Raw genomic sequence first — 13,669 nt, forward strand, 5'->3', positions numbered from 1 at the left:
ATCAGGTTGGAATGACAGAGAACTTACTTGACATAGGCCCGAGGCCTAGCTACCTCCTCTGAGCCATGTTTCAGGCAATGAAACCCAATATCTGCAAGTGTTAGCTCCTGAAGAACACGAGCTGCTTCATCTTGAAGATGGATTTTAAGGCACCTTAGTACCATCATAAGACACCTACGTTCCCAGAGCTGCAGTCTAGGTTGTAGTATATACACTGCTGTCTCTGCAAAGTGTCTTCCTCCTTGTTGGTGTTTTTGTAAAGCACTTAGCAAGGGCAGATGTATATATGTGTGCTTCTGAATGGTACATTCTCCACTCCTGGACACATGCCAGCCTTCTCAGCTATTGCTTATTGATAAGCTTTGTGGAAGCAGTTATTACACAGAGGGCCTGTTTTTTCCTGAAGTTTGTTTATCTGTTGGTGGTGATAGCAGGAGAGGTTTGAGGAAGAGACAAAGAGAAAACCCAAGACAGATAGATGCAGAAAGTGCAGATATTGGCAGAAAGCAAGGATGAGAGCAACTTGCCATCAACAGTGACTTTTGGTGTAATTTTTATGGACTGATTCCTTGGAAACTATTGTGTCTCCCTGAACCCTTCTCATATAAAAAAGACAGACCATGAGACACTCCTCAGTCTCTTGAACAAACTATTTGCTCTACATGGGTCATAAGAGTAACTTCCTGAAACCAGAAATGATAGATGAGAGAAGCCCCAGAGCCTCTTGAGCACCTCAGGTTCCCGAAGAACTAATAGAATTAAAACTCCCAGCTCTATGCAAGCCTCAGAAAATGGGCTAGGCCTATCCCACCTCCCCACCAGAGGCTCTGGAAAGTCTTACTTGCAGGAAGAACAGACTCAGCTAGAGAATGGTTGTGAGATGATCTGGGTAGGTGCTCTCGGTTTCAGTAACAGTAGAATACTCGTAGCTACTTTGAGGACTGAGCCTTGCTACAAGTTATTGAGCCAACCACAGACCTTACTATGCTGGCAAGATTCATACACAAACTCTCAAACAGGGCCCAGTCATGGAGGTCAAGGAATACTTTCCTGTCTTGGCCCCTTCCCTGTAAGGCTCATTCTCTTGCATCACTGATGCCTTAACCAGTGGGTCCAAAGCCACATGATAGTGGAGGCATTGAGCTTGAATGTGTTCAAAATCAGCAGCCATCTACAGAAAGGTCTGAGTATAAGATCCCTGTTGAAAGCCATATTCTCCCATTGCTACAACAGCTGTGCTGAGACCATATGGAACTTGGAAGCACCCAGTGCCTACTGTTTGTTTTCCAGGTGAGACTGTGGAGATGAGAAGGTGGAGGACACATGTGATGGAATGGAATCCTCCTGCTGTGCAACCACACCCCACTCTGCCCTGCCCTGCCCTGCACCCCCGCTGCGCTGCGCCTGCCCATGCCAGCACTTCCTTCCTATGTTCTCACATCACACTCAAACTGGTGACACCACAGGAAAAGAAAGATACAAGATGTTGGAATGGCTGTTTCCATGGACACAATCTCCATAGTGACAATGTGGGGGAGGGGGGAGGGGTGGGCTGATGGGGAAACGGGGAGTTAAAAGGGAGGGATAAAAAATATATATATATAAATCTATTTTTAGTCTGGAAAGACTTTGTTTAAATGAAAGGTGCGCTATCCCTTTTGATTCTATTTTAAAATTATCTAGTTAATTCAAAATTTGTTCCAATGACAATGAAATTTAAATGTGAAATTGAACTGAACAAACTCATCTCATAAAGGATGGGGTGTGGCTTTGATCTTTAGCCTGTCTCACAATTCAGTGAACACTAGACCCAGGACTGAGAGAGCAGACAAATGACAACCACCCTTCCCTTGGTTAGGATCTGTCTCACGGGGGAAGTTTGGGGGAGGGGGACAGAATGGGGGTGGTCATTTTCAAAAGTGTGGGGAATGATGTTTAAACACAAAAATAAATTTTTTTCTTTCCAGAAACACTATTTATTTATTTTTATTTTTCCCTCTTTTTTTTTTTTTTTTTTTTGCGGGGGGTGGGGTGGTAGTGGTGAAATTGGCAGATGCCCCAACATCATGGCTGTATCCTGGATCACTGTGGCCCCACCAAGTAGGTAGAGTAGCCCCACAGCATCAGGTGTACCCAAGGAATTGCTTATCTCTGGCGTCCTCTTTCCTTGGCACATTCCACGTAGTTGGGACCCTTGGGGGGACCCACAGCATCCATGGAAACCATGGAGGCCCAGGCCTCTGCTGCTGAAACAAGCAGGGTCTGGGAGAGAACTGTGGCGTGAGCCATGTGGGTGCACTAAACTGACCAGAGTCAGCCACTTTAACACTTCTCTATTGCTTTTATTTTTTAGAGTGGAAAGGGGGCTTGTCATATATGTTGCCCATGCTATGTGATTCTTTATGTTGTATTGTTTTGATGTAAATTGTATAATTTTTAAATATGAGTTTTAAAAAAAGAAAAAAGTACAAAAAAAAAATCTTGTTAAGGCCTTAAGAAGGGATATGTGCATCTTTCAGGGGTCACTCTGCCGTGGGGATAAAATAGCTGTTTTACAAACAGTTTTATTTAAAAAAACAAAAATCAAAAAAATTAAAACAAAACAAAACAAAACAAAACCGTAATAAACTTCATTTTAACCTTGTGTCCCTTTTCATTTACTCTAAGTGAATGTGTCTCTTCCTTCTCCAGAATGGCCCTCCCAGGAGGTCTTTGGCTCTATTCCCCAGGGGGCTACCATCAGTCCCAATCAATCCCTTTGTTCCTTTTCCTCTGAAAGGCCAGGTGGTCCTTGCCAGCGGAGCCTGAAACCAAACCCCAGGGTTCTTTGCCTCCTGTGGGGCCCATTCTGACTTTCTGCAGTTGACTTGAGGACATATTCTCAATCAGCATTGATTTTTAAGGATTGTAAAAGTGTAATGTTAATGGACTTTTTTTTTTTAAAGAAAACAAATATTTTAAATACTCCTTTGAGTTGGAAGTAAGCAATTATAAATGAGTTCTAATGTGCTCATCAATTTGGGGTTGCAGAAATGGCAGGTTAATTTTGCTCTATGGGTATATCAAGCAGTGTGGTCCATTTCTCACCACACCCATGTGGATGGTGTATGAATGTTGAGCCGTGTGCTGTGTCAGCTGTGGGACCGTGCTCAGACAGCTGGACAAGACCTGAATAGAAATGATGGCTTTTGAACTGGTTAGCGTCTCTTGTTGGTAACCTGGATTAACACGGTTAAAATGAAATTGATATATTTCAGGTGTCATGGACTAAGCCATAAAACTTGAAGAATGGGTATCTTGAGGAAAATATTTTCCTGACAGCCGATGTTCGTCACTTTCCCTTTTGTTCTTTTGTTCCCATTCCATTTGCTGGTGGTACCTGAGCACAGCTTTATTGATGAGATTCAGAAATGACTTGAGTGGGCAGTGACCCTATTCAGTTCCTCTTGATGGCAGTTTCCTGACTTGGGCAGTGCCGTGGCTGACTCTGCCTTTCAGCTCCTGCAGTTTCTAAGGTCAGTGCATGTGTGTTGTAGTAATAGGTTTTGTGAAAGCAGTTTTAGGTTCACGGTAGCTTTGGGCAGAAGATAAGCTCCTATGGACCTGCATCCTGCAGCAGCTCATCTCACTGTGGGTGTGGCCCTCTGGAGTAGCACATGTATTGTGAGTGATAAACCTACATGATACTTCATAATCACCTGTTATGTCTGTGATTTATGTCAAGGTTTGCTCCTTATGCTGTGCACTGGATACTTCATAGATTTACACAAACTTATAACACCCGTGCGCCCCCATTACTGCTTCTTACAGCACAGCTCGCTGCCCTAAAACAGCTGTGCCAATTGCTTCTCCCTTCCCTTCCAAAACCTGACAGCCAGTGGTCCTTTTATCATCTTCATAGGTTTGCCTTTTCTAGAGTGGTGTATAGTTAGTCATACAGTATACAGCCACTTCAGATTGGCTGTTTCCAACTTAGTGATACATGTTTATGGTTCCTTCATGTATTTATGGCGACACGGTTCATTTTTTTTTTGCTGCTGCCAAAAAAATACTCCATTGTCTAGATATGCCCAGTTTTTCCTACTTCCTGTTCGCCAAAGGACATCTTTATTGTTTCCAATTTGGGCACTTATGAATAGAGCTGCCATAAATACTGTGCAGGTTTCTGTGTAAGCACACGTTTTCAGATCAGTGTGTCATATGGTAAAGATATGTTGTATAAACAACTGCTAAACTTTCTTTTTTCTTTTTTTTTTTTTTGCTATTCTTATGACCCATGAATGGGAGTTCCTGTTAACATCCTTGCCAGCATGTGGAGATATTCTTTATGTTAACCATACTGATAGGTATGTATGTAGATACTAATACTCTAAACAATATAATCAAGTGGGTAGAGGGTGTGAGGGACTTGGGAGGACGAGAGAAGGAGGGGGAAAAGAGGGGCAGAATCAGGTATTGGAGGAGATGCACAGAGGGTCAGGAAATTGAAAAGAGGCATATAGCAATGGGGGATGGGGAACTTGGGGTAGCAACCAGAAAATCCCAGATGCCAGGAAAGCAAGAGCCTCCCAGGACCCCATGGGGATTACATTAGCTGAAATACCACAAAGGGGAGGGAGAACCTGTCAAGACCATATCCATGGTCCCCCCTGGTTGAGGGATGGAGCCACCTACCCGTCTCCAAAATTTTAACCCAGAATTGCTCCTGTCTAAAGGAAATACAGGGACAAAGTGTGAAGCAGAGACTGAAGAAAAGGCCATCTAGAGATTGCCCCACCTGGGGATCCATGCAGGCACCAAACCCAGACACTATTGCTGATGCCAAGAAGTGCTTGCTGACAGGAGCCTGATACAGCTGTCTTCTGAGAGGCTCTGCCAGATCCTGACCAGTACAGATGTGGATGCAGCCAACCATTGGACTGAGGAGTTAAGGGAAGGACTGAAGGAGCTAAAGGGCCTTATCTGGCATTAATGTGAGGGGAGGCCCTTGGTCCTGTGAAGGCTTGATGCCCCAGTGTAGAGGAATGCTAGGCCTGTGAGGCGTGGGGGTGGGGGGGGCACCCTCATAGAAACATCGTAAGAGGGGATCGGATAGGAGGTTTGCAGAGGGGGAACCAGGAAAGAGGATAACATTAGAAATGTAAATGAAAAGTACAACTGGATCTCCTTGGAGAAGGAGGTATTTTCAGATGACCTGGATGGGACAGCAAAGGAATCAAATCCCTTAAATAAAAATGTACTTGACTTCATAAAAACCTTTAATTTTTATTTATGTATGATTGTGTTCTACTTGTGTGCCTAGTACCTGTAGAAGGTCCTCTGGAACTAGATTTACAGAACAGTTGTAAGCTGGCATGTGGGTGCAGGGATCTGAACCTGAGTCCTCTGAAGATCAACCAGCACTCTTAGCCATTGAGCCATTTCTCTAGGCTCTCTTTTAAAAGCATATTAAAATTTAGAGTTGTGATTTTTTTTAGAAGTGTGAATATTTTCTTTATGTCCTGCAACAAAGATCTGACATTTTTTCATCTTGCAAAATAGAAACTGCCCACTAAACAACTCCTATGAGTTTGGATCTACTCCTATGAGTTTGCAGCTTCCCCTGTCTGAAATCTCTGGCTCCCCCCAGTGATGGTTGTTGGGACTGCAGCTCAAGAGGCTGCCCATTTCTTAAGCTAGACATTTGGCACTCTTGTGGGTAGAGCTGGGAATTAGAAGTTTCCTTCCATTGACATGGCTATTCCCCAAACAAAGAAATGTCATAAAAGTGACCAAACCTTCCTCTTAATGGACCTACACTGGCTGGCTACTACAGCTTCGGAACTGGTCTAGAGTTCTCACAATAGTGTTTGGGTCATATAGGGCTCTCTGAAGCCTACAGGACTCAAGTGTAGACCTAGTTCACCTCATAACTACAGTATTTTGAAGCTCAGTGTCTCATGAGCGTGTCCAGAGGGCCCACCAGTACATTGTACATTTAACCCCGTGACATGGGTCCCAAAGCATGGGCAGTTTGCGTTTTTCTAAAGCAATAAGTCAGTATGGTCATCAGTGGACTATCATGTGCAAGCAGTACAGAGTCGCTGCTCAGAGCAAGTAGTGGTCAGTACAGTGCAATACCACGTTGACTTGCTATCACTTATGCTCTTATAGCATGAAAACACCTGCCTCTGAGGACCCTGGGGAGAACTAATGAGTTGGCACGTGTGGTGGGAACAGCAGTGCCTGGCACAGAAGTACCAGTCTTGGAAGGCACAAGCCTCACTCTTTAATTTTCCTGTGGTTGGCCCATCCTAACCACAGGCCTCTAGCATAAGGGGAATACCACTCTCCATATGCCATTAAAATGACTTGGGGGCAGACTTGACACACAAGAAGTAAATGAAGATTGATTTTTGTTTGAAAAGCAACTGGACCATCCTTTAGATGTCAGTTCTCTCTGACAGTGACCAGAAGTTTCATTCCACGGCCAGATCTAAGAAGTTCCAGGTTGTGTAATCAACTGAATGACTTCAGACTTGTTCTAAAGATTATGTAGATTCCAACTGCCTTCCTTTTACTGTTGTTTGCTTGTTCACACAGGCCATTCTACTAGCACTTGATACCATAACTAGGTAGCTTAGCCTTTCCTTGACATCAGGCCATCATTTTCTGCAAACAAGAGGGCCAGTGGTGCTTGGGCCATGGAGCCTAGCCTGCCCAGCCTATTTTTCCTTCCACTTTCATGCTTTAGCACAGCAGGTTCTCAACCTGTGGGTCGAACCCTTTTCATTTGTGTGTTGTGGTCAAATGATCCCTCACAGGAGTCACGTATCTGATAATAACAATTCATAACAACAGAATTACAGTTATGAAGTAACAACGAAATGATTTTTTTGGTTGGGGGTCACCACAGTGTGAAGAACTGTATTAAAGGGCTGCAGCATTAGGAAGACTGAGAACTACTGCTCTAGCTTGCCAGTTAACAGCTTGGCTTAGCACAAGAGAACAAAGGGCAGCCTTAGCTCCTTTGTAAGGAACAAAGTGCCTAGGCAATGCTAGTATTTTCTTCCTTGAGTGACTGGAATAAGGACCAAGAAGGGTCCCCAAAGAATCCTGGAAGCAGCCATGGGGCTGCAGACTGGACTGTGGCCAATGGTCATATCCACAGCTCTCTTTTGCATGTGGTGGGCTTGATGGATAACTGACCTGTCTGCTATCCTCCAAGTTCTGTGCCACTTCCTGAGCTAGGCGGCCTGCTGCAAGTAAAGTTTGAAAACATATCTGTACAAAGTGAGGGAGTTAATGATAGAAGTCAGCATAGGTCGTGGTGACCTTAGCAGTACACAGTAAATCCACAAACCTCCAAAAGAAAGATTTCGGGACCTGAAGATCGTGCACTTCCAAGAGCAGAAGTATAGAAGGACAAACCCAAGTAGGGCAGGCTGTGCTTCAGATTTGAGATCCAATCAGACACAGCAGAAGTCATACGTTCCAAGCCATTGATCCTATTGGAGGAGGTCTTGATTGGGGGGCGGGGGCAGGAATGTTAGGGTCTAGTACAACTAGAAATCCGTCAGGAAAAGAGGTGCTGTGGCAGATCAGATCTCTTGGTGGTCCTTGTACCTCAAGGAACTGAGAACAGGTGTGCTGGTTCTGGCTAGGTCACTGCTGAGCAAGTGTATCGAGTAAGTCCTTTGCTGAACTTACATGATAGACTTCCCAGCCACAAGGCAACAGATCTTATGCTGAGGATGCAGCTCAGTGGTAGAGTGTTTGCTCTACATATCTAAGGCCCTGAGGACAGTAACAAGCAACACACAACAGAAAGCTCCTGTGGCAGATCTTACTGGTTCTTGCTGTCTCCTGGGGAGCTTCACTTGTAAGCACTCTGCTTTTCCACTTTAGCTGCAGCACTGCTTCAAAGAGCTGATCAGCCTACAGGTAGCCTTTAAGGAACCAGTGTGACCAACACACAGTAGCAGGAGTGCTGGTAAAGAAGAGAACACCTTAGACCACCTACCAGTTCCAAGTGTGAAGACTTGGGCTTTAGTCTCAGATCCAAAGGCAAAGGTCTGGATGTGTATGGGGTGGCAAAAATGGCACAGAAGAGTCAGTGACCAGGACAGACACTAATGGGAGTGATGATGTAGTCAACAATTCAGTAAAAGCCATTGGGTTCTATGGTGGAGACAGTACGTAGAAGGAACCGGCGCAGCATCTTAGGATGGTGCTGAACCCAGAGGAGGGAAGGTGTTGGGAGTAGAGTACACTGCCTGGAGTACTTGCTTACATGCACACCACATGTGGTACTTCATGGACTAGAAGTGACAGGAGTGGCAGAGATTATGTGTTGACCCTCCGTAACTTCAGCCTGGGCAAAACAAAAAACGACAAAACTGGAGCAGTGGATGACTAAGGCTGTACTAGCCAATAGGCCTGTGGGTGATGGTCTGAAGGACACAAGAAAGGGAGGAGAGAAGTACCAGAGTGTAAGATAAGGTTAACCTAACCCAGATTCTCACTTCTGGGACACCCCTCTAGCCCTAACATAATCCTCACATGGAGCAGCCCTTAACACAGAGATAGAAGAATGTCCTAATCCTAAACTAAACTAATGTGGTTCATCCCTCATCTACGATTGATGCCACGATTCCTTAGGATGCTGGATCTACCTAATGAAGGTGGAAGTTGACTTTTGCAAGGTACCATGGTCACCATAGTGTCTTATGTAGAGCAATCTCCATGCACCTAGAGCCTCATCAGAGGAGAATATTCATACCTGTTAAGCAGGGATGGTGGCCACCTCACCCTGCTAGCCCAGGTACTGCTATGCCTGACTCTGCCCTTAGATATGTGGTGTAAGGGTAGAGCTGGAAGGAAAAGTATAGCTGCAAACCCTGAATTATGTGACACTTGTGGCTCCTAGCATTGGCTTGACCAGATTTCTACGAAAGTGATAGATATCTTTCTCACATGGATCAGCCCTTAGCATGGAAATAGAATGTTGGGTGAAGTCCCCTGTACTTCAGACCACTGAAGCAATATGCTGTGTGTCTCAAGGCCATGTCCAAAAGGAGACTGATGGTATTATGGGGCAGATGTGGCTTCCACAAATGTCACACCAGGCTTACATGTCTTTTACCAAATGCTATGATTCGTGAGGTGTAGCACTTTGGAGATACAATACTAGTGAATTTGTCCCATGTGACATTTTGTGAAATTGAAAGATAAGGCTTCTAGCTGGGCAGTGGTGGTGCACACCTTTAATCCTAGCACTTGGGAGGAGGCAGAGGTTCTCTTGAGTTCAAGGCTAGCCTGGTCTACAGAGCAAGTTCTAGGATAGGGCTACAAAGAGAAACCCTGTCAACAAAAAAGAAAGAAAGAAAGAAAGAAAGAAAGAAAGAAAGAAAGAAAGAAAGAAAGAAAGAAAGAAAGAAAAGAAAGAAAGAAAGAAAGAAAGAAAGAAAGAAAGAAAGAAAGAGAAAGGAAAAGAAAGAAAGGAAGGAAGAAAGGGAAAGAAAGAGGAAAAGAAAAAAAGAAGAGAAAGATAGGACTTTCTCATCCCTAAATTATGCATGGACTCTCCTCTCTAGTATAGCCACACCAAATGAATGTTATCTTGTTCTGAATTTCCAGCATATTGATGTAAGTGGTTGTACACCGTGGCCATTGCCCACAGAGTTTCCAGGGAAGTGGGATAACAAATGAAAGCAAGCAACAGGATTGTAGAAAGCATAGACAAAGGGTTGGGTGAGAAGAACTACAGGGCTCCTCTAAGATAACAAGACACTTCTAGATGTAGAGTTTATGCATATGGACTTAGCAGTAGGAGCTTGCCATTTCCATTGATCCAAGGTTCATACTCTGCCTCCTGCCAGGAGACAGAGACACTTTAATCACCAACCTGTCCTTGGTGCTGAAGAACGAGAGCACCTGGGAGATGCCCTCCTCAACTCCATCCTGAACATTTCTGGAATCTGAGGGCCATCTTATGAAGCAAGAAACCTTCATGCCATCCTGAGCAGGTGTCTGTGGTGCCTGGATCCCTGTGTCTTTTCTAGAATATCTTGGAGGATGGAGCCAGATCTCTGACTGATTGAGCTCACTCCCGGGCTGCTTCACTTGCCTCAGGGAGCCCCTGGCTAACATGAAGCCTGCCCTTTAGTTTCTTGTTGTCTACCTGACAGTCCAGCACAGTATTCATGGCAACTTCAACATTTCCAGTTAGCCCAAGCTCCTACCAGCTGTGTTACAGTTATACACCAGCAAAGTTAAGAATTTCAGATTGATGTACAGTAAACAAGTATTAAGACAGGCATTTGCTTTCCTGATCCAGCTTCAATTCATGTCTATTTATGTCATGGGCTCTCAGACAACAATCTACAATCAGCACTTACCCAACTGTGTCACCCCTCCCCAACAAATGACTTGGATGATAGGAAAATGATTGTACTGTAGCAAGAGCAATGACATGCAGTACATGAGGCTATTGGGAGCTGCATAGAGAATTCAAGAGCTGCCTGTCTCTCATACACATAATAACTAACAGTAATAAGTGAGACAGCAAGGAAGAAGAGACACCTGTGCTGATGTTCACCAAGTGACAGCTAACCTACATAGACACCCATCAATGGCTGCAGGGTTGGTGAGAATTGGCTGTAGGCAGGAGTCAACTTAAAAAGGAAAAATGCCCTGAACCTCTGTTTGTAAACAATAGCTTTCCATTCCTTACTCCATTCAGGGGCTAACAACCACTGTGTTTATCTGAATTTACATAGTGGAATCCCATATATATTTTTTTCTTTTGTGGGTGTTTATTTCACCTCAGGTTCATTCACCTTGTATGTAGCGGATGTCAGTGCTCTTGTTTAAGGTAAAACAACATTCCATTATATAAATAAATAGTAGTCCACAAAATCTGCTTTCTTTCCTTCATTTTATTAAGATTGGACAGCCACCATCTAAAAATATTACATGGAAAATTTGAGACATTTTTAGCGTTAGATTTTGAGCCAACATAACATAACATAACATAACATAACATAACATAACATAACATAACATAACATAACAACAATAACATGATTACATCTGACTTCTTCAGTCACACTCACTATGTACATGAATGAGGCCTTTTCCAAAATATTTAACTTCTACAGTATACTGATTTATTGGTCACTCCAACAGATAGCCACTTTACAGAGGACTCTACTATCTATTGCCTTAACACAGGGTCACAGTTTCTACATGTGAGGAATAAAGCCACAGAGAACAAATGCCACATCATCATGCTTTGTCCTTCCTGTCACCCTGGACAATGTGCCATCTCTCATCATCCCTTGAGAAGTATGTGCAGCACTGAAACAACTTGAGAGACCACGTTCAGACTCCCATTATCTCTCTTGCCATTATTGCTCTCTGCATACTATTGAGCTCTCACTAGGCAGTGAGAGCTAACCTTACCAAGGTAGTGCTTGATCTTCATTCTAGTTGGCTGTGCATAGGAAAAGCCATAGTATGCTTTATGATTTAGTTCTATCAGCCATTTTAGGGTGGTCTTGGGGATTAGTCCTGTGGAAAATGGGGACTACCGTCACTGCTCCATGTTTTCTGTTTGTGCACTCATCTGTCAGTGGACACTATGTAGCTATGAGCATGGATATCCAGTGACCTTTTCTGGGAACCTCCTTTTCCTTCTGTATGTTTGAAGGAACTCCTGGGTGATGGTATCCTTAGTTTTGTTGAGGAGTCACAATCGTCCTCGGTGCCCATTAACACTCTGTGAAGCATGCACAAGGGTTTGCAAGCTCTGCCTCCTGGAAGCCTGTGTTTCTAAGACTGTTTTGATAGAAGCCACACTAATGAATATGACATAGTTATGGCCTCATTGTACTACTAATAAATGACAGTGGGCATTGTTTATGTGCTTGTTGGTTGTTTGCTTTGCATAAATGTTTATGTAAGTCTTTGGCTCATATTTGCTTCAGAAATCTGATACATATTTTTATTTCTGAGTATTACTGTCTTGCCACACCTGGATTGTCATAAGTTTCTCCTTCCCGTGATTTCTCTTCCCATCTTTTGACAATGAGCATTTTAAAGAACATTTTTTTTTATTTAGGTGTGTGTGCCACATGTGTAGAAGTAAGAAGTTGGCTCAACCAGGAGGAAATGGAACTTTCTTTCCACAATGTAGCTCCAAGAGCTTGAACTCAGACTGTTGGGCTGGGTTGTAGGTGTTCACCCACCAAGCCAGCTCAGCAGCCAGGCTGACTTGTAAGACACAGAAGTTTTTAGTTATTAAAAAAAAAAAAAAAAACCAGTCTGGCTGGGCAGTGGTGGACACCTTTGATCCTAGCATGTGGGAGGCAGAGGCAGGTGGATCTCTAACTTGAGGCCAGCCTGGTCTACAGATGGAGTTCCAGGGCAGCCAGGGTTACACAGAGAGACCCTGTCTCAAAACACTCACTCACTCACTCACTTTGTCTTCAGTTCTTTGATGCATGTGCCACTGTGTCTGTCCTATGCAAGTGGCCACCAACAACTCACTGCACTGAAGCTTCTGTCCCAAGGCGTTTCCTAGGAGTTTACAGGTGAGCATATACCTTCAGGTCTTCGATCCATTCAAACTTCGTTTTTGTGTGTGGTACTAGCTTTTCACCAAGCTTCATTCTTATTGGGTTGCCCAGGGCCATTTCCTACTAAAACTGTCTTCTGCATAGAACTCATCATTTGAGCAGATATACTACACCAAGTACTCACTTCGGAGAGTGCACTAGGCAATTTCCTCATGCAATTCACAGAGTCTTACCAATTCAAACTTAAATGGTAGGTCCTACTGTATACCAGCAGCGGAAGGAAGAGCCTGCAGCTCTGAGGCTACCAAGCATGTCACTACACTGAATGCACAGGGAATGGCGACACAGTGGCATTGAAAATGCTTGGCAGCATGTGTGGTCTCTTGATATTCCTTACAAATTTTAGGAATTTTGTAATCTGATAGGAGCTGCGTGAGTACAGTGTGGGTGAGAGATAGAAAAAGTTCTGCACCATTATGATCTTATTATAATACCATATATATGTGGCCTTTCATTGAAAGACACGGGTCACATGAGTGTCCTTGGGGGCTGATTTCTAGGAGGTCTCCTTTGGTGTATATCTTCTTTGCATAATAATACTGTGATTAGGATCAGATTAGTACAGAGATCATAAGAACATATCCCACACTCTGCTCATACTCCAGGTTTTGATTGTTACCCTCTTAGCCTAACTGTGTGAGTAGGAACCTCTGGGGATGATGGTCAGGATCTAGTTATAGCTGTCAACTGGCCCTAGTGTCTCAAGGAGGAATCTCTAAAGTTCTGCATCATTTCATGGTGCTGTGATGTAGGTTAGAGTGTGAAGTGCACTGTGGCTTATACAGTGGGTCTTCTGGGATTTGGCCCTATCATGAACCAGAGCCAGATCCTGTTTAAAAATAGGAAATGTGAGTCTTTAGAACTCCTGTGCGTGTGTGTGTGTGTGTGTGAGTGTGTGTGTATTCATGTGCATACATGAGAACTTGAATGTGGAGGTCAATGGTTGATGTCAGACATTTTCCTTGATCACTTTCCATTTTGCTTTTAGATACAGGGCTGCTTTCTGAATCTGGAATCTGGATCTCACCAAGGTGGTTAGAGGTAGCAAA

At 43.8% G+C, this 13,669-nt stretch overlaps 1 protein-coding gene across 7 annotated transcripts in view; it reads left to right on the forward strand.

The window, feature by feature from the left end:
- Positions 1–5,255, forward strand: part of Tcf20 (transcription factor 20) — a 179,032-nt gene extending 173,777 nt beyond the window's left edge. For 6 of the 7 annotated variants that reach the window (XM_029470172.2, XM_029470173.2, XM_029470175.2 and 3 more), the window contains one exon: positions 1,291–1,550. Coding sequence is in view for 1 of the 7 variants with exons in the window: in XM_021182822.3 (XP_021038481.1) it covers positions 1,291–1,308 (18 nt within the window). In the remaining 6 variants the exon portion in view is untranslated. Of the gene's footprint in view, positions 1–1,290; positions 1,551–3,257; positions 4,347–4,715 lie in introns of those variants that run through there. The other variant, XR_003835008.2, reaches the window with a different exon arrangement.
- Positions 5,256–13,669: the final 8,414 nt, after the last annotated feature.

This window comes from Mus caroli, unplaced genomic scaffold, assembly GCF_978045245.1.
Source record: "Mus caroli unplaced genomic scaffold, Mus_caroli_1 scaffold_16, whole genome shotgun sequence".
NCBI classification, from domain to species: domain Eukaryota; kingdom Metazoa; phylum Chordata; class Mammalia; order Rodentia; family Muridae; genus Mus; species Mus caroli.